The sequence below is a fragment of the Rhagoletis zephyria genome, unplaced genomic scaffold, assembly GCF_001687245.7.
Source record: "Rhagoletis zephyria isolate East Lansing unplaced genomic scaffold, Rhagoletis_zephyria_1.1 Rzeph_scaffold_04262, whole genome shotgun sequence".
Classification (NCBI taxonomy): Eukaryota; Metazoa; Arthropoda; class Insecta; order Diptera; family Tephritidae; genus Rhagoletis; species Rhagoletis zephyria.
The window spans coordinates 22789-49562 of NW_016161345.1; the positions used below are offsets into that span (position 1 = coordinate 22789).

General features: G+C 34.3%; 1 protein-coding gene and 1 long non-coding RNA gene across 2 annotated transcripts; both read left to right on the plus strand.

Moving 5' to 3' along the window:
• The first annotated feature begins 5327 nt into the window (after positions 1-5327).
• On the plus strand, positions 5328-26774 carry LOC108370479 (uncharacterized). Its single transcript, XM_017625806.1, has 9 exons — positions 5328-5818; positions 13371-13476; positions 13660-13800; positions 13893-14080; positions 19251-19504; positions 19589-19841; positions 21031-21780; positions 25771-25905; positions 26114-26774. The coding sequence occupies exons 1-9, from the start codon at positions 5742-5744 to the stop codon at positions 26343-26345; spliced, it is 2136 nt and encodes a 711-aa protein (XP_017481295.1). The 5' UTR covers positions 5328-5741; the 3' UTR covers positions 26346-26774.
• LOC108370480 (uncharacterized) lies at positions 21788-23563 on the plus strand. Its single transcript, XR_001848642.1, has 2 exons — positions 21788-22585; positions 22925-23563. It is a non-coding gene; the product is annotated as an uncharacterized LOC108370480 (long non-coding RNA).

Consider the following 26774-nt stretch of genomic DNA (forward strand, 5'->3'; position numbering starts at 1 on the left):
AATCGATATTTACCGATCTCGATATTAGAAAAAATATATATATGACTTACATTATTTTTGATTTAATCATAAAGTTCTAACGACAAAATTTCCATTTTACAGACTGACCCATCTAAACCAGTTCTGGTCGCTGGGGACAAAGAGGATCTAAACATGAAAGCAGTGGATGAAGCCGGTGGTATCCAGTACTTGGAAAATCAATTAAAGACTTGTGGGGCTTTAGCCGAACGTTTAAAAATTAAGCCGCTAAGTTTTATTTAATTGCAAAAAAAGAAATATGTACTTCGTGCTTTGACTGTTTCTGCATTTCAATTAGGTATTATAAAAATAATGTTTTATATACACAAAGGTGTATATATGCAACTCGGCACGAATTTGTCCACATTGTACATACATATGGATGTATGTACATATGTACATAAATTTACACATATCCACACGTGCCTGTTGCTTGTTAAAATTTATATGTAAATTAATCTATTGTTATTGCATTTTTAAGCGCATTTTTTAATTTTTGTTTTGTTATTTTTATTTCTAATAAAAAATCAAAGTAACATTTAAAATGTTATTGAAAACAAGAAACGAAAAGCTTTGCGTATTTGTTTTTTGCTTCTTTTTTTCACATTGACGCAATAGCGTTGACGCGTTTAAGCAGCCAAAGCTTTTAATTAAATCCAGCTTTTCAAATTTCGTATACTCAATAAAAAAAACAACAGTCCCAGTACGAGTATGAACTGCGTCTTTAGTCTCCTATTCGAGTTTAATGCATTCAAATGTTGGTTGCTTTGCGTTGGCGTCGATTGTTTGTCAAAGAAGCTGAAAGACTGTGGCTGATAAGAAAAATTGCGATAAAAATTTTTATCTCAAAGTCGCCGTATTCGCACATGCTAGCAGTTAATTAGTGAAGGTGATTTATGAAGTGCCGAACTGTACTTAAATAAAAATAGTGAATCACGAGAAATGGCTGTAAAAAAAAAAAAAGTTCAAACAACTTTTAACTTCCAATACAGTGGTGTGCCTGGAAATAGGAACGACCATGTACGTACAAGGCAAAATACAATCTATTTTAAATGCCTACTACGAAAGTTCTTGAGACTTTAAAATATTGCTTCGACACCTTGCAAAAACAGCTAAATCGGGCGTTTGTCATAATTTTTCTATGTATGTTTATGATTCCGGAATTTTTCAAGCCAATTCCAAATAAAAAATTTAAATATATTAATGAAAGAAATCATATTAGCTGGAAGAACGTCATAACACAACGAAAAATGACTTAAAATTCAAAGCTATACATACAGACCTGTCAATTGATACACAATTTGCTAGCTTAGAGTGAAAAGTTGCTAAGTCCCAATTTAAAAATTTTACAGGAGAGGAAAAAAACTACTTATAGCCATTTTCTTCAAGTATTTCGCAAAACTCTGAATGCAAAATTTTGCCTGTTTAAAGCAAAGCAAAACTCCACACGAATCAGATGTTCGGAGCTTATTTTGGCCTTAGCAAATTTTCCTTCATTGAAGATAAGCGAGAAAACATAAAACAGTTACATTTATCCTAGTCTCTCCTAGTCTCTAGTCTCCTGTTTCAAAAAATGAGTTTTCATAAAAAGTGGACTTAGCAACTTTTCACTCTAAGCTAGCGATTTGAAAATAATTGGTTTCTGTTGAAATTTTACTTTCTGCCACATGAAACCACCGTTTTGCCACATGAAACCACCTTTTTCTTGTTGTCTTTGCAAGGCATTTCAGTCGTGATTCTTAACATTGTGCTTTAATTTATGTCTGTTTTTGAAATTCGCTAAGCACAAATATTTGAAATCTACTTTGTAGTGGTATGAATATCTACTTTTTTCCTTTAATTTTGATCCAGTATCGCGGCGGTGATATGCTGACTTTCTGTCACTCCCACGTAAGGTTTTTGTTCCTGTATGGATATTTACTTTGTTTTTATTTGCTTTCTCAAGCTGCCTTTACACGGGTCGATTTCTGACCACTGGAAAACCGACTTAGAAATCGACAAGCCTAAATACTTAAGTTTTACGGTTAAATTGCCATTTACACTGATCGATTTTGGTTGAACGACAAAAATAGGCCAAGAAATCGACCCGTGTAAAGGCAGCTTAAAAAAGTTTATTAACGAGCTAAGTTTTCTTTGTTCGACTTAAAGTTCATTCTATCAGATTCTGTGCGCTTTCTACAGTTGTCAACATCATATAGATAGGCTTCTTTTATTTTAATCGCAATAGCTGGCTTATCAAGTTCCTGAAGAAATGTACCCATTTAAATGAAGTGGAGTGTATAATGCACATCCCTCGCTGTAATGGAACTCAAGCTCACCAAAATTATTCAATTGCTCGTACGTATGCACATAAGTATGTACATATGTACAAACATACATATGTATGTATAACAAAATTTATTAACTATGACTTCATCTCAAGTGTTGGTGAACCCACATGATCATAAATTGGCTGGTTGCTTGTAGAATAAGATAATTACAAAAAAACGTAATTAATGCCACAGATGGGGAAAAATATGTTACTGAAATGGATAATACGTGAGTTGAAACTTGCGTTGTGCTAGTTGCGCTGTTATCAAAGTTTCTCACAAGTGAAGTAAATGTACAAAGCTTTCGAGATATTCGATTTTAAAGATTATTTAAAAAAATTATTATTATTTTTTTTTTTTTTGTAAATACATATGTACGTCCATGAAGTGAAGCCATTCTAAGGGCCGGTTACTCAATGTCTGGTTACCACTAACTAAAGGTTAAACATCGTTATCGACGTTACCGACTGCCTTTTATATGTTACGAAGTCCATATCGTCGATAACGATGTTTAACCTGCAGTTAGTGTTAACCAGACTTTGAGTAACCGGCCCTAACCCAGCAAACACAGTCTCTAACGTTAGAGAAATTTGGATTTCTACATTAGATAACTAGGGTAATTCTCTAATCGTTCTCGAGTCGATGACGAAGTTAGGGAACTACATTAGAATTCGATTCGAGAACGATTAGAGAAACAACGCAAATTCATATAAATGTAAATAAGCAATATTCCAAATGCATGAATTCAAATGAATGAATTATACATTATTTTTAAGTTCAAATAATCCATTATTATTTTATTGCGAATACATTTAATACAAATTTTGCAAACAATGCGTTTTATTCAATAAAGCAAAACAGTAGTTTGAAATTCACATTCGAATCCCATTAGAGATCAACATTAGAATTCGATTCGGGAATTAATATTTTCTCGAGTGGAGAACTATGTCCCATTTTTGTTGAGATCGCTATGATTCTCGATAGTTTTTCGAGTCGTTCTCTAACGTTTGAGATTGGAGAATGTGGCTAGTTCTCCAGTCATTCTCTAATCGATGACTAACCTCAATGATTTCTGGGAAGAGGCTTACTCGAGACCTTAAAAAGTGTGATTTTTATAAATTAAAGAAACAGCTATAGTACAACTCTTCCAAAAGGCCTTCGAAGTCCGTTCTACAAAAGCCCTTTTGGAAGGCCTTCTATGGGTAGCAGACGCCTTTCAATTTGTGCCCGCAACTCCATACAAAAAAAAAAAGAAAGGAATAAGGAATGTAAAGTGGAAGGCCTTTTGGAAGGGCTTTTATCTCATAGAATTATCTACTGGGAAATAGTTAGAGGCAACAATAAGGTTTAATAAAATTTTTGAGACATAAATGTGTAAGTACATACATCTATATATACAAGTGTATGCACGTACAACATTCATTTGTTAAGTTCTTAGCAATGCAGATACATAAGAGCGTTTGGATATACATACATTAGGGTGCATCACTATTTATACAAAAAAAAAATATATATATGTATTGCTACTGTTTTTCCATCAGAATTATAAAACTTATTATATTCTAAGGCTAAGGCAAGCTGAATCCAAAATTTAGTTTTTTTTTATAAATAAAAGTAGTATTTAAAAACATTTTTGGTAAATAATCACCTCAATAATCGAAAGCTTAAAAGCTCTGCACAAAAATGTTAAACATTTTATCAACAGAATAAAAACACATAATGGCATTTTTCGAGGTATCATATCAAATCGGTCTAGGTCAAGTAAATCTTAATATTTTCCCGAAATACATATTTTGGCGGAAGTCTTACAATAAAATAAATTTTATAATTTCGGTGGAAAAACCGCAACTTTTTTTGATGATGCACCCTAGTTATCTACATATAAGTATGTAGGTATATGTATGTGCACATTTTTTTTTCATTTCATTTTTTTTTGTTTTGGACAGCCACAAAAATTCAATGAAATACAATGTCTCATTTGGGTTTTTTATTTTTTGCTGACCCTCCATATCGCAAAGGCGACTCGATTATGTATTTTGTTTATTTTTCTTCATAAATAAACTACCGGCTACACTCGATTAGCGCACAAATGCGCGTTGCATGCGTTGAACTTCCATGTGGATGCCGGTGGCAGTCACACTTAATAAGTGAAGTGAGAATCAAAACAAAACTAAAGAAAATCATACAGTATTGGCCAATACAATAGCACCCCCATTTCAAATTGATATTATTTGCCACTCGTGATTATCTATTTATTTTTAAGAATTTTCAATTAAAATACAGTTCATTCTCTTACAAAACTCATATAAATCCAAGTTTAAAAGTTTTTAAAAAACTACAAAAAAAACGCGACAAATTTTCGCCCAAATTTCAAACTTCTTTTTCAGAAGTGTTAGAATTTTTTCGAGTACATAATTTTATAGCCCATTCAATTTTAGTCTAATAACGTGCAAGTTTCAAGTGGCTAAAATTTACCGTTGATTTTTTAGAATTTTTTCTTCCATATAAAGTGTGTTTATTCGTTATATCGAAGCAAATGGGACAAAAAAAATTAAAAAAAAAAATCAACGGTCATATTTAGCGACTTGAAACTTGCACATTATCAGACTAATTATTTTAAATGAAAATTCTTAAAAATAAATAATTAAACATAAGTGGCAAACAATAGCGCTCTAGATATGTATGTATGTCCAATACTGTATTTTCCCGCTTCGCTATAAGCCATGTACATACTCGTATGTAGTTGTAACGAAAACTTTTCTCAGTTTGTTTTTATACGCGCATTCGCATTTATATCACTCGCGCCGCACCCCCTTTGTATATTAACAAAGTAACACCAGCCCACTCACCACCTTCGATGGAGTCCTCATCCACTGGCATTTTGTTGCGCGCACCTCGCGCATCCCGTGAGTCTTTCGAAGATTGAAAGTTCGAATTTCGAAGAACGCTTGCTCCACCAAACCATTTGAATAGAGTTTTTTTTTATTTTTGTTGTGCGTATCCAACAAATGCCGGACACTGAGTTCGCAAAGCATCAAGCGCAAAACAGTTTGGCTGGCTGTAGGCAAGTCAGTACGTGACCGCAACTCGAAGTGAAAAGTAGTGGAAAAGTGAGAAACGCACCGCGAATATAGCATCACGTTAGAACAGTGCTCGTATGTATATGGGTATATGTGTAATCCGTGGGCATTTGCAACCCCCAAAACGCACACCACACCACACCACTATTTGGCTCCACTAGGTATACACAGGATATTCATAAAATACGGGTTCGCTTGGGACTCGCTGTGCAGACAAAGGCGTCAATTGCCAAGAAATGAATTTTAAAGTTCACAAACAAATATAACTCCGCATAGACAAGTGAAAAATACAAAGAATTTACTTTAAAGTTTTATTGAAAAGTTTAACGCAAAAATGGCCGAGGCAAGAGGCCAGTACCAGAAGTTGCCGCCCGGCTGGGATTGTAAATATGATCAAGCAACAGGAAATTGGTATGTGAAATAATTGTGTGCGTTAGTGTAAACTATTGTAGTGCATAGTTTAAGGCGAAATCACTTCAAAATGGGCGTGTGGAAAGTAATAAAAAATATATAAACATACACATATAAGACCAGCAGACTAGCTGGCTCGCAGGAGCAGTAATGGCACGCCAAGAATTCCACTACGCATTTCAGCGGAACTCCTGTATAGAGATTTTCAAAATGGCGGCCATAAAAATGTGGCGGGGTAGCATAGACTTGTGCAATTAAAATAGTTGTTAGCATACTTTTAGGTGCATGCTACAAGTAAATACAACGAAATATGTAAATAAATGAGAAATGTGTATAGTAAATAGAAAAAATGTAACATCATGGAATTGTAGCCGTAAAAAATGGGTCGGTACTTGAGCTGGCACTTATGCAAACATCGCCTGTAAATTTATATATGTATGTAACTTAGAGATGTATCATCCCTACAAAGCTGTGTATACATTCATACATACATATACACATAAACATGGCCATGTAATCTCTGTTTATGATATGTGCTGCTATTTAAAACGCGAAAACCCCAGTTATGCAAATAAAATGTATCAAGGATATGCAAATGAATTGAAGAAAAAAAGAAATCTGTGCAAATAAACGCAAAAAAAGTTGCGCGTTCTAAATAATTAACCAAGTATATATGCACGTATGCATGTGACTCCCTACAGTCAAAGGATTGTATTTATGTATTAATAATGTTGATGATGCCGTTACTGTTGCTCATCTTAATTCAGTATATATGTACATACATATATATTATTAATATGTATCTAATTATGTTTAACGCTATGCAGATAGATATCGGTTGATGTATGCTCTGCGATCAGGAGATCTATTGTGCCCTTAACGGTATGTATGTAAGGACATATGTATATAAATACATATACTATACATACGTAAGTAATTCTGCAAGCAAGACCATACAATGCTAGTATGGCGTGGCGGGTGTATGATTCTCGGTATTTCCCGGACTCAAGTGAAGTTAACGTGTGTACATATGTATACACAAATAAATACAGATAAACCAGAGATGGGTACGGCACAGTGGGACATTCTCAACCGATTTTATTCAAAAATGGCTAGAAGATTAATCATTTTAGAGTTTAAAAAAGAAAATTGTCTGGACCCGAATTAAAAAAATATTAATATTTATCAGCATATTGTGAAACTCGCAAAATGTTTTTTTGGCATTTTTTTTAGATAGCAGCCGCTCATATTGGATTGCCAATTTTGAATTTCGCGATTCTTTCAGATTCTATTCAACGACCTCAAAAACGTTTCAACACAATTAAAAACTGGAATTTGTCACCAATAAAATATTACTTAAAGTTCGATTTAAAAAAAACTCAACTTTCACCATATCGGCGATACCAGCGAAAAGTCTACCGCGAAAAACAAACGTCCTACATTTAACTTAATTTTCTTCTTTTCATAATATATACCGCTTATTTAACAGAAACATTTTTGCGAAAAATGATCTAGCTAGGTGGCGCCAGGGTCGAGATATTTTGAAAAGCCGTATTTATGCTCTGATTGCTTGTTCAAGAACAATATTAACAAAACGTGTTCAATGGAGATTTTAGTAACGTAACGCCAGGTAACGTCGCGCCAGATACTTCACCTGATTAAAAAAAAAATCAGAAAAGATTTCTGCATTTAAAAACTTGGAAAACTAACCTGAAACATTTAAAATATTACTAAAAAAATTGTATACAGATAGTCTTGCCCAATTCCCAGAGTTTTGCAATTTTGTAACCCAAGTTAAAATACACTTCTGTTTTTTGTAACGTCACGCCNAACGTTTCAACACAATTAAAAACTGGAATTTGTCACCAATAAAATATTACTTAAAGTTCGATTTAAAAAAAACTCAACTTTCACCATATCGGCGATACCAGCGAAAAGTCTACCGCGAAAAACAAACGTCCTACATTTAACTTAATTTTCTTCTTTTCATAATATATACCGCTTATTTAACAGAAANCGATTCTTTCAGATTCTATTCAACGACCTCAAAAACGTTTCAACACAATTAAAAACTGGAATTTGTCACCAATAAAATATTACTTAAAGTTCGATTTAAAAAAAACTCAACTTTCACCATATCGGCGATACCAGCGAAAAGTCTACCGCGAAAAAATAAACGTCCTACATTTAACTTAATTTTCTTCTTTTCATAATATATACCGCTTATTTAACAGAAACATTTTTGCGAAAAATGATCTAGCTAGGTGGCGCCAGGGTCGAGATATTTTGAAAAGCCGTATTTATGCTCTGATTGCTTGTTCAAGAACAATATTAACAAAACGTGTTCAATGGAGATTTTAGTAACGTAACGCCAGGTAACGTCGCGCCAGATACTTCACCTGATTAAAAAAAAAATCAGAAAAGATTTCTGCATTTAAAAACTTCGAAAACTAACCTGAAACATTTAAAATATTACTAAAAAAATTGTATACAGATAGTCTTGCCCAATTCCCAGAGTTTTGCAATTTTGTAACCCAAGTTAAAATACACTTCTGTTTTTTGTAACGTCACGCCTGCGTATATGTTGACTAATATCTTTAATTCTCTACCACCAACAATTGTAATTTTTTACCTGAATAAAGGGTAATTTAGTTACTATTTAAATATAGATAAACCATTTTAAAATTTTGACTTTGTAGTTTTTTTTTTTTAATTCGGGCTTTAACAATCTTTACCAAAATCCGTTCCACGTAATCAAAAAAAATGAAATTCTGTAAAAAATTTACTCTTCCAGCCACTTTTGAAGAAAAACAGTCGAAAATTTCCCACTGTGCGCGGGAACAATTATTCAATCCCGATTTCGACCATACCGACCTTCTATTTTATGTACGGGTCCCCTGGGAGAGGTCTGACAAATGATCACCTTCGATCAGTAGTTTTTTAGTTAATGTATATAATCATGAAGAAAAAAAATCGCCCAAATTTTTGTTTTAGTTGAATGCACTTTAGATCTAGGTGTGCGATATGATCTAGTATGTCATTGTCCTGTAGCATATTTTGTGTCTCAGGGGCGTAGCGGGGACAGGAGAACATTATGTGTTCCGTGTTTTCCCTTATTCCTATGCACCGCGAACAGTATGGGGAGTCATTATGCCGAAATCTGTTTCGATAACCACGATAAAGACCGTGGCCCGGTAGAAACTAGGTTAGCTAAAAACTACACTCTCCGTGAGACCTATTAAGCTTTTTTCAACGTTGGGGATGAGCTTGTGGGTCCACCTCCCTTCTTCTGAGACGTTCCATCGTTTATGCCAGATTACCATAGAACGACTCCTTTCTTCTGCAGCTGTTTTCTTTCGCGTTAGACCATCGGTTTTCTCGGACAGGTGATTATATTTTTTCTTTTCATCTCTTGTGCGAGAAAGTCTACTGGGACCAGTCCAGTGCACTTAAGCGATACATGGTTGTTAGTTTCTGTGCATAACATTTTACCTTCATTAATCGGAGCAGCATAAATAAAACTGAGCTAACCACCCTAAAGTAAAGGATTCTTCTACTATGTTTAGGACCGCCGTTATTAGACATAATTCTAGACAGACATGCTTAAACATTCGAATCCTTTCCGGAAAAATACTCAATGTGGGTCCTGAAATTTAGTCGATTATCAATCATAACAGCCAGATATTTAATTGCAGGCTTGGAAGTGAAGGATTCCGACCCTACGCTAAATCTTATCGTTTCTACGGCTTCCATGCTGCTTATTAGAACTGCCTCTGATTTCTAATCCGCGAGGCTTAAATTCCTATACGTTAGCCCCTTTTTTATACTCCTCATAGTCTCGCTAGCTTTACTCTCAATCTCCTGGATATGCTTCGCTACAACCACCACTGCAATATCATCTTCGCATTCAACTACCTTTGTAGTAGCGGTCCGAGAACAGATCCCTGAGGCACCCCCGCCGTGATGCTGTATTCCTTAGAGCCTCTATCGCTCCAGTACTTCAGCTTGCAGTGTGATATATAGCTCCTAATTATTCTTATGATATATCTTGGAGCTCCCATTTTAATGAGCGTTTCCATTATGCGCTACCAGCTCGCGGTATTAAAGGCGTTCATTACGTCCTGGGTTATTACCGCGCAGGACTCTTTTTTCCCTCCGTGCACCTTTTGCCTTCGATGGCCTCTTTGGTAATGTCGACCACAGATTTAATTGCGTCTATGGTCGACCGGGAGCCCCTTGAGAAGTGAATTTGTTCATTCATTGAAATGAAGGAATCTACAAAAGCACTATTAATTGTATATCTACTTCTAGGGAAAATTTTGTAATTGGCGCAACCTTGATCAAAAGAGTCGCTTAAGCAAGCTTAGCTTATTATACTCAAGTGTAAATTAAGCGTAGGTCAGGAACAATTCCAGCTCGTCTTGTTATTTAATTGCAAAAGCTCGTAAAAAAATCGCATATAAAAAGAAATATTAAAACCTTAAAAAAAAGAGGCGTTGAATTTTGTGAAACTTTTATTACGTTCCCATTGACTAAAATAAGAGTAAATAATCCCGTGGCTTCCGTTTCAGTTTCTAGAACACGGTACGACGATATTGAAGTGCGTACATACATATGTACATATTTTTTAATAAGCAAGCTTACTTTTGAAATGTGTGCTGTTATTTTAAGCATACATACTTACATCCATAAATACCACATTTATACGTACATATGTACATATGTATAAACATGTTTTAGCTTCAATTAACAAGAAAAGATTTTCAAGAGACTGTCATTGCTCAGCATCCTTGTATCCCTTAGATTTACCAACATAAGCTTGCAGCTACATGTGTACATACTTATGTATGTATACTTAACTGCTCTTCATAGATGAGTAGTACATTCATCACGTGTCACAATTTAAGAAAGCAAAAATTTTAATAAAATTAAATGTACTTATGCACATACATAGCATGTATTCATTATACAAAACAAAAATGTGTCAAAAAGGTCCTTAACTTCAGTCGCGGATAAAATTATACAGGTTGAAATCGCTATTTAACTCAAGGACTTTGACTTTTTCGTAAGCATAAGTATTTAGATACATACATACATTTTTATGCCGATAAATTGTGTACAAACATACATACATATTTGGCACCACTAACCTCAAGAACGTTTTATTTCTGTTGTGTAATGCTGTAGAAAGATTGCCAAATGGCTTAACCGGTTTTTCAAGAAGTACAATATAAGTGTATCTACTTGCACTTTATACGAGCGTGCAATTGCAATTTATGGCCGAGTGTTATTTGGCTTAACACATCAGTTTTAGGCTCTGAGTTAAATACAAAAACTAAGTGACAAAAAGCGTTTTGTCGTCTTCTTTATTGCCGCTATAACAGGCTAAGTGATTTTGGCCTAATATACACTGCCGGCCAAAAATATTGGCACAGATGCTTTTCTTACAATATATGCAACAATTTTTATTGTAATATTTTTCCGAAAATTTTTTATACATATTTGGTTCATTCCACAACAAAGAACATAAAAATATAACTTTTAAACTTTGTGCAAAACTAGCGAAAATTCAGCTAATTTTCATGCACATTTTCAACTTTTTTTAATACAATTTTTTAGAATTTTTTTCAGTATGCAGTTTTGTAGCCCAATCCATTTTATTGTAACAAAATAGAAATTCTAAGTAGCTACGAATTTTTAGCAATTTTTTTCTCGCAGTCTCTTCCATACAAAAAAATTTTTCGAAAATACTTTATATGGAAAAAATGCAAACCACCTTCAACAAAAAAATTCTCAAATATTTCTAAAAAAAAAATTTTTAATTTAAAAAGTAATAAAACAAATAGTCAAATTTTGTCAATAAGTGCCGCAAAGCTGAAAGCTGGAGTGGTGATTATTATTTTCCAATGTAAATTAAGGGTTAAAACGGATTTAAAGGTTACGCAGAGGTATTTTCAGTCATTACGACGCTTAAGACGTCTTGTGAATATCCTAATTATTTTTACAATACTGTGTTATCTGTTGCACACTTCAAACACGGCACACACCCTGCAGAAAAAAATTATCAACTGATAAAAAATAACTAGCTTATAGTTATTATAGTTATAGATTTCGATAAATACCTCACTTTTAACATAAAGTGAGTTGTAAAGTCATGCAGGAGACATGCAGAAGTTATCGGGAATTTGTTTTCTTTGCAAGTTTATATTTAACAAATGTCTTACAAAAATACACTTTCTTTCTGAACTTCTCACAAGCCTTTTCGAATTCAGGACAAATAAAATGAAGATCGAAATTTTATATTATTATTTTGGCGTTTTGTCTGACGGAATTCTAATATGGGACCACCTAGAGCAGAATATGTAAACAAATAAAGAAATAATCAGCCTTATTATGAGTTTCTTTTTCCCCCGAACCGTTTCACTTTTCACTTTTGGTTTCCATGGTTTTACTATGGGCGAATGACAATCCAATGGGAAAAGTAGTAATGCATTCCATGCGTGATACATAATCGAATGTATTTCTTATGGGGTTTACATCCAATTACTTTTTAATATGTAATCAGCATTCTAATGTATTCAAAAAGTCACAAAAATTTCATATTAAATCACATTAATTTCTCGATACTTGGTAATGCAAAATTGAATGCCCCACTTTTCTTAGGACATCGCCCTGGGGAAAAAATGCATTTTCTATTGTGAAAAGGGTTGTTTCACTGATTATTTTTTCGATTACTATACATTACATTTTCCACTGGGAAATTTCGGGAATTTTTTTTTTCGGGCGAAACTCAGGATAAGGCAGAATAAGTAATTTTAAATGAAGCAAATAAATAATCATATAAACATTTAAAAAGTTGTTCCTTCTTATTGATATACATATTATGTCCAAAAGTAGTTAGTTACAAGTTAGTTGAAACCTTATGCAGAGAAAAACAGTTCTCGCTTTTCTGTGGCCATCGCCCTTCACGGCCGAAGGAAATAAGTAATACAAAGTTACAACAAGCAGACAGCTGGGTGGTTAAAAGTTAGCTACAAACTAGCCCCATTTCCAGCAGGGCATAAACATACTATTTAAAGTCTGCACACAAATACATGTACAGATTTTATTCGCAAAATCGCTTTTATATTCATATACCTACAAGTAAACACACATACAACTTCACACAAAATAATTTTCCAAGGCAATATAATGTCCTTGTCCTTTTCCGTGAACCACTTCCGCTATGCATAGTTCTATGCATACATGCATGTGGTTGTATGTGCATTTACATACATATGTATGTGTATGAGTACGATGTTCTGCGGCCTTCGACTTTCTTCGATGTGCGTAAAAACGAGACCGTGGGAAGGAATAAGCCAGTTCTAGGCCATTTCCATGGTCAAATAAATACGGTTGTGTTATGAGGCTTACTGTGATTTAATTGAGCATAGTAATGAGCTTTATATTTGTACATACTTAGATATACATAAGTGTGTACAAGTATCTACTTGGGTATTATATGTTTGTATGCACTTATTGCTTAATTTTTCTTTTTTTAATTTCTTTGCAGTTACTACATCAACTATTTTACAAAAGCAATGCAGCTGGAGGATCCACGTTCGCGTTATAAGCAATTGCAGAATGAACGCTGCTCCAACGAATCCATAGCTATGCAGGTAAAATAAAAGGTTACATATATGTACATATGTATAAGAGTAGCTATATATTCCTTTATGTACAGTAGTTTGTATGTATGTATTACTCGATTTGATTTCACTATGCGCTTTATTTTGTAAATTATCCTCTTCGCCGCTACCGGTTCACCCTGTATACGTTTTTGTACATATTTATTTGTACAGCCAGTACAGCATGGCTCACCCTATCATGTGTATCCAAGCAACAATTTGCCTGCAGTGCGTGCTTTTCAGGCGGGCCCTGGCACAAACACAAGTTTGCATAATATGTCCTCCAGTCCTTTGCTGTCTTCTCGTGGGAATTTGGTGAGTTTCTAAACAACAGCTATGCACTTAACGTGTATTATTATATTTTATGATTAACATTTGTTAAAATATATACCTACTTTGCATTGCAGGAAATGTCGCCGTTGCCATTGCCACGCTCCTCTTTGACGCAAACTCCACGATTGGGCAATATGTCACGCCGTTCAACCATACAGGAGACTTCCTTTACAAATCCTATCGACACAGATGCGGTGGTAAATAAAATACAGAATATATTTCCAACCGCCAGCGAGGATCATATACGTCTGCTACTTAAAAAGTAAGTCCGTGGCGAATATTTTGAAAATCGCTAAAAAAAACAATGTTTCATTGTACTAATCACACTAATCTTTCGCTTTTACACGCTTACCGCCGCGTCGTTTGCAAAACTTTCTGTGCTGTTAACCTCCACTACCGCTATCACACTAAACTCACACACACATGCACTGTCTGTCTATAAATGTAAAAAAAAAAAATACTAACAATTTCCACTAAACGCTATTGTATTTTATTTTTACACTCACACAAATGCTAACACACACAATGCACAGGTATTACAATCGTGAAGCTGTCGTCATAAGCGCTTTGCAAGTGGAAAAGCATCCGGTTACCATGCCTGGCCCATATGTAACACCGCCTGCCCAACGCCATCTCTATCACAGCAATTCCGCTTTTCATATGACTCCACCGGCACGTCGCCTGGATAAGGGCATAGCGGCACGCAACGTTGGGCCCTTTGCTGGTCTCAATGGTAGCGCTGGTGTTAGCTGTACTTCGCGCACAGCCAGTCCCATACCGGGTGGCGGTCGTTTTGGTAGTGTCACAAGCGTGCATGGTGGCGTTGGGGGCGGTTATGGGGGAGGTGGTGGTGGTGGTTATATGGCTGCAGCTGCTGCCGCAGCTATGCCGTTCCATCAGGGTTCGCCACGTTTCGAACAATGGCGCAGTTCTCCGAAGCCGCACACGTCGCCAAAGATGAAATTAAGGTCCGACAATGAGTTTAGAATACCTACATATATAGTATTTCTATTAGAATAATTTGCTTTTATATGCATCAATGTTATGCGTTTTATTTTTAAAATTTCGGTTGCGCTTTTATGATTTTTTCATTTGCTGGATGTGGTACAAGAATCCAACGCTTATATTTTTTGTACTTCTATGCTTTTGACTTTTTTTCTTAACAGCGGTCGTCCCTCGGCAGGCAATGGCAAACCTCCGAGTGTATTTCTGCCATGAAAAACAGCTTCTCATAAAAATCTAATCGCCGTTCGGAGTCGGCGTAAAACTGTAGGTCCCTGTGTGACAATATCAAGGCGCACGCCCCAAGTCGGAGGAGAAGCTCGGCCAAACACTAACATATGTTTAAGCGCCAATCTATTATTATTATTATTATTATGCTTTTGACTAACCTTATTTTGGAAGCTTTTTCTTGCCATAGAGGCTGTTAGTAACTACTGTACTTAATATAATATAAGTAATATTTTTGGTCATATCCAATTTAGCTATTGGTATTTATGTATGTAGTCGACTTATGCAAACCAGACAGGGCGTATGAGTGATCTGTCGCTTAAATTGGGAATCCACCCTAAGCTTTTCTGGCGTTAAGCGCTGTTCAGGGTTCGAATCATCACATACGATACCGTATTACTCGTCACATACGATACCGTATTACTCGTCACGTAAAACACACACTTTTCGTATTATCACATACGCGAACATACTCCTTATCCCATTCAGCTTTATAAGACTGACGTATCACGTAATTTGCTTTCATATGGTTTTCGATCCATGAACGGATGTTACGATTCGAGCCCAGGCTTTCAGAGCTTTATTCAGCCTAAATATTATGAAGTCTGAAAGTGTTCTAAAAAGCTTGGCGTGAAATTCTACGCTTGCCGATGTGAGAATGAGCACTTCCCCATCCCTTCAGGAAAAGTTTCCAACTGACAAGTTACAATGAAAGCCTTGATCTAAACAAAAGTGCACTTATTCTTTGGTTCCAAATCAGCTGACTGTTATCCCATCTGAAACTATTGTTCTTCCCTACTTGCTGTAAATGAAAAGTAAAGAGTATAGCGATTTTCGTTCGATACGTAAAGTTTATCCACTTTTCAGTTGCACGCTTTTGCACAAGAGATAGAACGCACTGATTCTGGCGAGCTTATAAGTAATCTAAAATTAAAAAATAGAGGCACCCTCTATGCCTTTTTTGCATGTCAAACATCTAGAATTAAAAAATGAGATACCTTACGTCCGTTCTAGGTAATGTTCTTAAAAAAAGCAAAAATTATGCTAAAAGTTATCAAATATGGCGCCAATCATTTTTAATTGCATTTCATTCACTATGAGTTACAAGTTATTGAGAACTAAGTACGGGTTATTGAGAGACGCATTTTTAAAAGGCATAAAAGATAGCCGGCTTTTTATATATTTCGTATAGAAAGCTTGAAAGAGCCTTGCCCGCGGGCAAGCTGATGCCCACTACCGGTGTAGAGCTTGAACTGTTGGCATGCAGAAATGCGGCACGGATATTCTATCAGCAAATAAGATGGAAATCTGGTATCAGATGTCCAATGTACACACACCAGAGACATGGAGTCCAGACCAATGCACAGGGACGAAGCTCATGTCCCTTCACTCAACCAAGTCGTAGAGAGAGCAGTAATAACACCGCTTAAAAAAGGCGATGCTGCTGGAGCACTGCCGGCTGAGCTTTTCAAAGCTGGCGCCGAAGATCGATGATACGGCCTGAAAGACTAAAGCCCTTTATAAGCCAATTGCCTGCACCTTATAGGGATAACTTGACATCAGGCAAATCGTCCATTGAACACTCGTTTGCTGCTCGTGAAATAGTGGAAAAAATCTTAGATAAGAAAATCGACGCACACCATCGTTTTGTTGATTTTAGAGTCACTTTTAACAGCATAAAGAGAAGCTACCTCTGCGGCGCCATACCTAAATTTAATACGACCATGTAGACTGACACTGAGCACAACTTTTACCACTGTCTTAATTGAAAAGCACCTCTACAAACGATATTTTGGACAGTAGAACTCACTTTTTTGCGACTTCTGCAATCTTATATTGGAAGGCGTAATACGAGCGGCCATTCTAATTCACAGTGGCAACATACATACAAATCGTAGTTTAAAGTACAGAACCGCGTATCAAGAAAATGCAAAACCGCGTATGTGAGGTTGCATAAATTATTTTCTAGAGAGTAAAAACACTCATATTTCAAAATGGTCCTCTTTTTTGTAAAGCAATCGCATTTCTGGCAAGTATATTTGAGGACGAATGGATAAGGCTTGAGCCAAGAGCTTCGGTGAGCAAATCCAATTTTTGGCAGCAAATGTCAGTTACGCGGTTTGGAGGAATGACGATACGCGGTTTTGTACTTTAAACGACGATATGTGTGTATACATATATATAAGAAAAGCATGATTCTACTGTATTAGATTAAAGTTAATGACAATTATTATTCAAAATGACATGGAAAATGCCATGAATCCAGGAAGTTTTTGACTTTACAACTTAGATCTACGCAATATAAACATCTTGACTTTTATTTAGACTTAATAGTTTAAAAATTTTGTTTATTTAAATTACTTTATTTTCCATTTCAACGTTTTATATTTTTATTTATTTTTAATTTTATTTTGTTTAATACTATTTATTTTATTTTAAAAATTTTGTTATACTTAATTTTATTTCATTTTATTTCAGTAATTTTGTTAATATTTTTTGTTAAAATGTTTTTATTTCAATTTATTAGTTTTTTTTTCAACTTTTGATGTTTTTATTATATTTTTTATTTTATTTCATTTATCTTTTTTTATATTTTGTTTTATTTATATTTTTTATATATATATTTTTTACTATTTTTTTATCTTATTTAATGCTTTCTTTTTTAATTTTTATTTCATTGTATAGGTTTTTTATTTTTATTGAATATTTTCGTTTTTATTTATTTTTTATTTTATTGTTCTACTGATTTTTAATTTTTTTTTATTTTATATTAATTTTATTTAATTTAATTTAAGGCAATTCCATTTTGGCTGGTGGATCATTTAATTCCAGAATATCAGCAATTTAAAATTACGCCGGTCAACAAACATTTTTTTTCTTTGGGTTTCTGTTCTCTTGCTTAGATTCTCATTCCAAACATTAAAAAACACTTGAATTTTCATTTTTAGTTCTTAAAGTTTGCTCTTGTCTGATTAACGCCGATAAGTATAAGAAATCCGAAAAATATTCACTTTTAGACATTAATTTCTTGTTATTTTAAATTTATATGTTATTGTTTATCACAAATCTGAAATAAAAAAGACTCTGATATCCAGCAAAAACTTTTCTAATCGTAATTTAAAGTTAAATTATAAAAAAAAATATATAAAAATTAGTGAAGCAAACTTTGATCAAAAAATAATTTTTTCCCTTATTTTAGCGTAGGAGAAACTAAAATTTAACATGTGGAAGTCAGACTTAAAAAATTGTGTTGACTGGTGTTATAGCTTCATACATATTGTCGATGTTTTTGCAAAACCACCCATCTTACGGCACTATGGCGGTATTTTCTCTAGCTATTATTTTACAAATGTGTTGTTTTAATAACGATTTAACGATTTTTATGCATAAATCTCGATGCCTGGAGTTCAGGGTTACCAATTCTCTTTTTTACCACAACGGCGATTTAGGCGGTTTTGCAAAAACATCGACGACATGTACATATTATGTATGTATGTCCTCGGAGCCTATACAAGAGTGAAAGATCTTTTTAAAAATACCAAACATTTTCTTAATTCTTTGTAACACACCTTTGTGCACTCAAAGGCGAATTTTATCCAAAAAGCTTCATTTTGAAGCCTGATTTTTACTATACGCTTTCGTTTTCATAAAAATTTAGGCGTATATAATCTGCATAGCAATACTTAAAATTGTCACTGGTGGAGCATGTCCTTGTGACTGATGTAAGTAAATACATACATATGTAGTAGTAGTTTGTACATATGTAGTGTAGTTTTTTTTTAATATTTTTCAACAGATTAATGAAAGGTAGGCATTTAGCAGAGGTTACTACTGAAATAGGGATAATTAAGGCATTATAAATGTATCTCATTTTCCACTTCAACATGGAATGACCCTCTAGTTTTATAATTTTAATAAAAAAAAATTGTTTTTCTTCACTTTATTATATGTATGTATGTACTGAGCCTTTACAAAAATGATAGCTTATTATAGCTTCTATTTATTTTTTTAGTATTTTTCAACAGATTAATGATTTATTTAATTTGATTTTATATTAGTTTTTCTATGTAATTAACAAATTTTTTACATGTTTTTAAATTTTGAGCAGAAAATTATTATTTTTTCGTATTCTCGCAACTTTAAATTCTGCAATACTTGCCATCCACCAAAAATAAAACAGATTACGCTTTCCCTTACCTCAGATACTTGAAAACCATTTTCCCCAAGGCAGATGAAATGGTTCTCTTGGATATACTCGCCAGCTCCGATAATAATGTACAAACAGCATCAGAGAAACTCATTTCCATGGGCTATACAAAACGTGATTTTATACCACCAAAAACCACACATCGCTTCGATGCAGAGCATGCACATGCTGGGGCGGTCAAAAAGCCTGGCGATGAGACGATTATACCACTGCGCCCGAAAGAGTACACGATCGAGGAGAAGGCAGCAAGTAAGTATTTTTTATACACTAAAAACTTATTTTTTTTAGATGATATTTATTTAAAATTTATAACTCATATTTCCTGTTTTGCAGTACAAGCCCAACTGAAAGAGAAATACCCACAGACAGCTGATCGCATTATTCTTATGGCTTTAGAATCGGTCAACTACGCTGAGGATCGTGCCATACAAATTCTTCATATTGTGCAGGAGGAGGATGAGCTGGACGCCAGGAAACATGCCGCTGCTGCTATTGCGCTGACGTCAGCTGGCGGTGAAGCCGAAGTGCTTTTGGGTGCCAGTGGTATGCAAGGCACGTTGGCCGATAACAATGCAGCTGAGGATAAGTGAGTTCGATATATATTGTTTTTTTTTTTGTTTTTTTTTCTGATTTTGATTGGTGAGTGTTAATTTCCATATGAGGAGAATATGTACCTCTGTTGTTTAATTTTTATGGATTGGTTTTTGGAGTGCGAAAAAGTGTTTTGAACTAATGCCCTCTCATCTTTCACAATAAATTTCCTGGTGTATGTTTTGTTTTCTTAATATATAGAATTCGAAGTTTTGCAATGAATTGGAAATGTATAAATAAGAAAATTACTTACAAAAAAAAATGTTTAATACATATTAATATTCGAAAAAATTATAGCCGATCCACAAGTTTTAACAATTTATTATATTGTTATTTAATCGTGGTTATTTTTTATAAAAATATAGTTAATTCTTTGACGAAACCCATGTAAATTCCGGTTTCAAACTTTGTGCGACATTAAAAAAAAATCGACAAACTTTCGTAAAAATTTCGAGATTTCTTAAAAAGATTTTGTAGCCCATTGAATTCAAGTAGAATAAAGTACAAGTTTCAAATGGCTAAACATTACCGTTAGTTTCCTTATAACGAATAAACACTTTATGTTTACATATATAGAAGAAACATCTTCGACAAAAAAAAAACTAAAAAATTAACAGTAATTTTAAGCCATTAAAAAGTCGAGTTAAAAAGCTCGATATTTTTAAGAAAAGTTGCTAATTTGTTTTAATATTGCACAAAGTTTGAAACTTGGATTTACACGGTTTTGTTAAAGAATGAACAATATTTTTTATAAAATAAAAATAAGTAAAATTAAATAACAAAAAAAAAATAATACATATATTAAAAACTATTTAACATGTGGTGCGGCTACAATTTTTTCGACCACTGTATGTATCTCAAAGATGTTATGAGGCTTTCAAACTAACTAAATTGCATTTATAATTCTTCTGTGTACATTAAACATTTCGGCAAATGAAATTTATGCAAAATATTTATGATTTACATGCCTACATACATATTAAAAATTAAAAGCAAAATTTGTTCACTTTCTCAAAGTTTTACGTTATTTATTTGTGAAAAATCTCATTTTATCTAATCTACGCTCGCTTTTTCGCTTTCATGTTTTTTTTTTTCATTTCTTTCCCAATCAATATCCATTTAATTTACGCTAATAAATCCAAAATTATTTTTCCCATCTAATAAATTCTTAACAAAATAAGCAGCATCATCACCGTTGTCCTCACACCATCGCCAAATACCTACAGCGACAACGTTAAAAGTCGCCATAATGCTTCTGTCAAAGATATTCCACATACAACCATATCATATTCATCACCATTAACATCATCAACAGCCACAACAACAACAACATCATCATCGTCATCGGCATCATCATCAGTACCACCGCTTTTATTAACTTCCAGCACCCTAAAATCCTCCACAAAAATCAATGCAATTCGCAACATTGGCAAAAAGGTAGCTTTTCCTTCCATTAATCTAACCACGCCCACTACGGCTACTACTCAGATAATACTCTCAAATTCGCCCACTTGCAATATTGAACACAACGAAGAGCAACTACCAGCAACAACATTCGCCACAAGCGATGCTGTTGATCCATTGAAAAACTCATATACAAATATAAGTTCATCAGCCACACAATCGACTCCCTCCATTTCACCGTCCGAAGCACTCAAAGAGCTTTGCATATCACATGAACCAACAGCAGCATCAACATCGTTATCTGTGCCATCATCGCTGAGCACAGAGCCAGCAAAATATCAAACAATTACAACAAAGAGCATCCTGGCACGTTGCAATGCGTATGCCACTAGAATCAATGGATATCTGCATGGTACACCATGTAGCACCAAAACCTCGACTATAACTTCCGCTTCTACGCGTACTACCACGGCTTCTATTTTGGATAACTTGAAAGCGGCACGCTTAAGCGAAAAAACCGACTCATTAAAGTACGCTGAGCTTAACTGTGAAGTGCTTGCAGAAACTATTGATCTTTTTAGAACTAATTTTCTTATTACTCTGAAAAGTTTTTATTATTTTTTGAATGTATCTATGGTTTTCAAATGTTTCATATTTTAATCTTGCCCACGACTAGAAATATTAAATTTAGCATTTTTATTGCATTCTCGTGTGTTCAGCATCTCGATTTATTATTATTATTATTTTTTAATTATTTTACTTCTATTTAGTATATAGTATTTAGTTTTTGGCAATTTACTTTTCAGTTAAATTTTTATGAAATATTTTTGATAAGTAATAGTTCATTTCGACCAAGCCTTAACTGCAGTTTATGCCTATTGGAAAAAGGAGATTACAACTTGAAGAGAGTGATTGCGCATATTCAGTACAAGCCAATGAGCATGAAAAAGCAAAAAGTTAGAAAAAAAACATGCCGATGTTAAAATTCTTACCCCTGGGCGCTTAAATGCAGTAAGGCTTTGAGTGGAAATGGGCTATAAAAAACAATTTAAGTATTAAGTTCAAATATTTTAATTTTTCAAATAAGTAGCTGTTAATTGAATTTATTTAAACTCAAAATATTTAGTAATGTTTTAAGCACCATTCTATGTTCAGTTTACGAATAGAGAACAACTTATTGGGATCTTCAAAATGTTTAAATTTGTCCCCAATCCTGGACATTGGAAGAGAAAATACTCGCCGCTTTAAATTTTATTTTCATCTAGGCAGTTGTGACTGAAGTCGTTTGTCAGAAAGCCCTTTCTTCGTGCGTGTATCCTATTAGGCAATGTCCAGGTCGGCCGCTGTGGTGTAGTGGTAAGCAGTGCGCGCTTCCACTCTACAATGCCTGGGTTCAAACCCTGGTCAAAGCAACATCGCAAAAATATAGAAAAAAGGTTTTTTCTTAACAGCGGTCGTCCCTCGGCAGGCAATGGCAAACCCCCGAGTGTATTTCTGCCATGAAAAACAGCTTCTCATAAAAATACAATCGCCGTTCGGAGTCGGCGTAAAACTGTAGGTCCCTCCGCTTTGTGTGATAACATCAAGGCGCACGCCACAAATCGGAGGAGAAGCTCGGCCAAACACTAACATATGTGTAAGCGCCAATCTATTATTATTATTATTAATGTCCAGTGATGATTCCAACAACCATACTAAGTTCAGGCTGTTCCAGGAGATTGAAGGTGCTGGACTTACATGTAGGCTGTATAGACCAACTTCTGTTTGCCAGTACCAGGAAGTAGGTTTTAAGAATGAAAGCGTATATCCGCTTCATATCTGACCCACTGTGGCCGTGTCTTCGAACCCAAGTCATACTTGCAGTGTGCAGGCAGCTCGTTTAGAATTTGTATGTATGTACATATGTCAATATTCGATAGTTGTGTATTTCAGAGGAAGTGAAGTACTTAGTATTATATATCTTTAGCGTCTTGATTGTCCGCGAATATCTTTACTTCTGGCAGGTTAACATTAGCCCTGATTAACCACTGCGCGACTTCCTTAATACCTGTCAGCTCGGCTTCAATCACTTTGCAGTAATCGGGCAATCGAGAGCATAGTTTAAGTAAAATTTCCCGGTAGTAAATACCAATTTCTACTCTCTGCCCCAGATTGGAGTCGTCGGTGTATATGACAGTATAGTCTAACTCTTCCATAAACTTCATGACTGTAGCTTCTTCCTATTTCTTTCTGTCTGGAAACTAGAATTTAGCAAGTCAGATGTCTAAAATTGTTGAGCGACAAGGCCCCCCGGCCAGAACTATAACACCGTGCGAAAAAAACCAAAAATTTTCAAAACACACGAAAAGATCAATATATTCACAAAACCTGCCCCCTAGGTGAAAGGATGGCTACGCCCTTGTATACAAAATATACGGTCAGTTTGTTCTTTTAGAGCGCATACATGGTTCCATAGTAATTATTCCAGTATCTTCATTTAAGTATATTGTAACTATCAATATCTTATAAGGAGGAGTGTAAAATATTTTTTATCTAAAACTAATAAAGTTAGACGGAGCAAATTCGAGGATGTGGTAGTTAACATATTAGTCTTTGACATACATTTTTTTCAAAAATTAATATTGAAAGTTTCCAAGGATATTTAAGCATAAATTTATTTAAATAAAAGGATATTTTCAATACTTATTCGTCCTGGTGCACCCAAAAGATAATTATTTTTCTATTCTACATAACTTTTCCTTTTAATTGATACCCATATTGTTATTCTACAATGCACCGAATCTTTTGTTTATTGTTTTTATTCAATCATATTCTAGAAATTTCAAAGTCCTTTAAAAAAAAAATCCTGACGTCAGAGAGAAAAACTAAAAACGCAGTTATACTATATTTAGCCCCCAGTTTTGTGAATATTTTAATTTTTTCGTGTGTAAAATTGACTGTCGCACGGTGATATACTCGTTTTGTTGTTGTAATAGCATACAAATTCCCCTAAGTTTTTGGTTCCGTTCCGGTTGCACACAGACCCGACTGTCGTACATTGGGGTGGCTCAATTTTTCGTTAGCGTCTTTCGCGAATCATTTGGCGTAAGAATTGTCTGCTATATCCTTGCAGATTTTTTTTTCCACATATCAAACTTCAAAACTTTTCAACGGAGTCTTAACTTAACCACTAAATATGAATAAAAGGTTAAATATAGAAATAAATAAAGTATAGAAATAAAGATGAAGCCAAAGGGACAGACATAGACACTGACAAATATAAAGTTAAATCTAAATAAAAAGTCAAAGAAAAAAATTATATAGATAAAGGTTGCGATAGAGATAAATATAAGATAATAAATAAATTAAAAGATAGTTATAGTGGCTGAGTGGTTAGATGTGCGTACCACCACTCCGTAGGACTTGGGTTCGTTCCCTGTTTCGAGTAATATTTAAATTAGAAAAAGTTTTTTTTTCAAGCCTTCGCATCTCGGCAGGCAGTGGCAAACCTCCGAATGTATTTTTGCCTTGCAAAAGCTTATCATCAAAACTATTTGCCATTCGGAGGCGGCGTAGAATTGTAGGTCCCTCCATTTGTGTTATAACGTTAGGACGCACACCACAAAGTGGAAGAGAAGTTCAGCAGAAACAAAGCTAAGGTATGAGCGCCAAAATATTAGCTCTGATCCAGTACTCCACGAACTTACAGGATTTTACACGAACTTGCAGGAAGTTACAGGAAAAATGATCCCGTACTCCAAATTCTTCCAAAATCCTGTAAATGAGAGCTGTTTTTGGAGAGTTGTGTAGAGAATGAAGTTGCAAGATTTTACCCCCAAGTTTTTCTTCTGGTAAAATCATGAAAAGTGTCAAGCGATCACTGGTTGACGTTTTTACAGGAAAATGCTTTTTATGTTGCCCTACTTTTTGTTGTTATTCACTTTTTACTCTCACTTCAGAGAGTAATTTTGCTGTCAGACATTTTTACAGGATTTTACTCGAAAAGTATTGGATCAGAGCTATTATTGTTCATAAAGATAAAAATGAAGTTAAAGATAAACTTAGAGATAAAGATAAGATATAGATAATGATTAAGATAAAGATAAGCACAAGGAAAATAGCAGAGATAAATATAGTAATAAAGATAAAGTTAAAGTTTCATATGAGACAGAGAAAAAGATAAGGATTAAGAGAAAGATAAATATAAAATACAAAAGCAATAGATAGAGCCTTTCTGCACATACTGTTGTTCAATATAGCATTTTATTTTAACAAAGCACATTTTAGTATAACCGTTAAATGAAAAAAAATTATATTTGCAATTTATGTATATTTTTAATTCTTTCTTTCAAATTATTTGCATGGTTTTACTTCCTAACTCCGCTCATCTACTTGTTAAGCATTTGATCGTATTTTTCTGTATGTGTGTTTGTGTTTATTATGTATGTATAATTAATTTCAGATTTCTTTCGTTTTTTTTTATCCAATGTACGAGTTTACGGCTGAATAATATTTTTTTTATTATCATCCAATAATCACAGAGCACTACAAAAAGATTCTGTAGACAAGCTAAGTGACTTCAAACAACGTAAAGAGTTCAATTCTATCCTAGGACGCATCACTACAACTGGACATAGCGCAGAATTGGCCAAAGGTGCCGATGAGAGTCTGCTGCTGTATGTTATATACGATTTTGTAAAATTTTCATGTTCTTCAGTTCCCATTCCATTTTTGTTTTTTTGTTTTTTTAGAGCTGACTATGTTACCTGGAATGGTGCGAATCCAGACATGCCACAAGGCAACAATCAAAAGCAATTGGCAAATGGTCCAGATGCTAGCAAGTTGTGTGAACGCACATATAAACCTATGGGNTTGTTTTTTTAGAGCTGACTATGTTACCTGGAATGGTGCGAATCCAGACATGCCACAAGGCAACAATCAAAAGCAATTGGCTAATGGTCCAGATGCTAGCAAGTTGTGTGAACGCACATATAAACCTATGGGACGTAATCCAGAGCTTTGCAAGGGCGCACAAAAGGGACTAGCTAAAGGCAGTATTTATGCACAACTCGCTGCGTCTGGTAATACGAATACAGCAAATATTAAATGCAACTGAAGGGATATAAATTAATGATAAAGATACTATATCTATGATTCTAATACCATATAAAACTATAATATTTACTTTACTATTTATGTGTGCCAAATGTAGTGTAAACTCCATGTGAATACTTTCAGACGTACTGTCGCAAACAATTTTAACTTGAATTTGTGTTAACTCGTCTATTTACGAAGTATTCAATCTCACTTTTATTAAATTAAATTAATTTCCACCAAGCCTTAACTGCAGCTTTTACCTATTGGAAAAAAAGAGATTACAACACGAAGAGGATAATTGGTCATATTAAATACAAGCAAACGAAAGTAAAAAAGCAAAAATTAAGAAATAAAATTTGAGGGTTATCCTATGTTAAAATTCTGGGAACTAACCTGAGATCTTAACTGCATTAAGCGTTCGGTGGAAATGAGGCATAAGCATCTAAAA

Excerpts from the sequence above, each read along its gene's own strand:
- LOC108370479 (XM_017625806.1), top strand. The coding sequence starts at position 5,742 with ATGGCCGAGGCAAGAGGCCAGTACCAGAAGTTGCCGCCCGGCTGGGAT. Across the intron at positions 5,819-13,370 it reads GATCAAGCAACAGGAAATTG|TTACTACATCAACTATTTTA; the intron begins GTATGTGAAATA and ends ATTTCTTTGCAG. Across the intron at positions 19,505-19,588 it reads GATCGAGGAGAAGGCAGCAA|TACAAGCCCAACTGAAAGAG; the intron begins GTAAGTATTTTT and ends CCTGTTTTGCAG.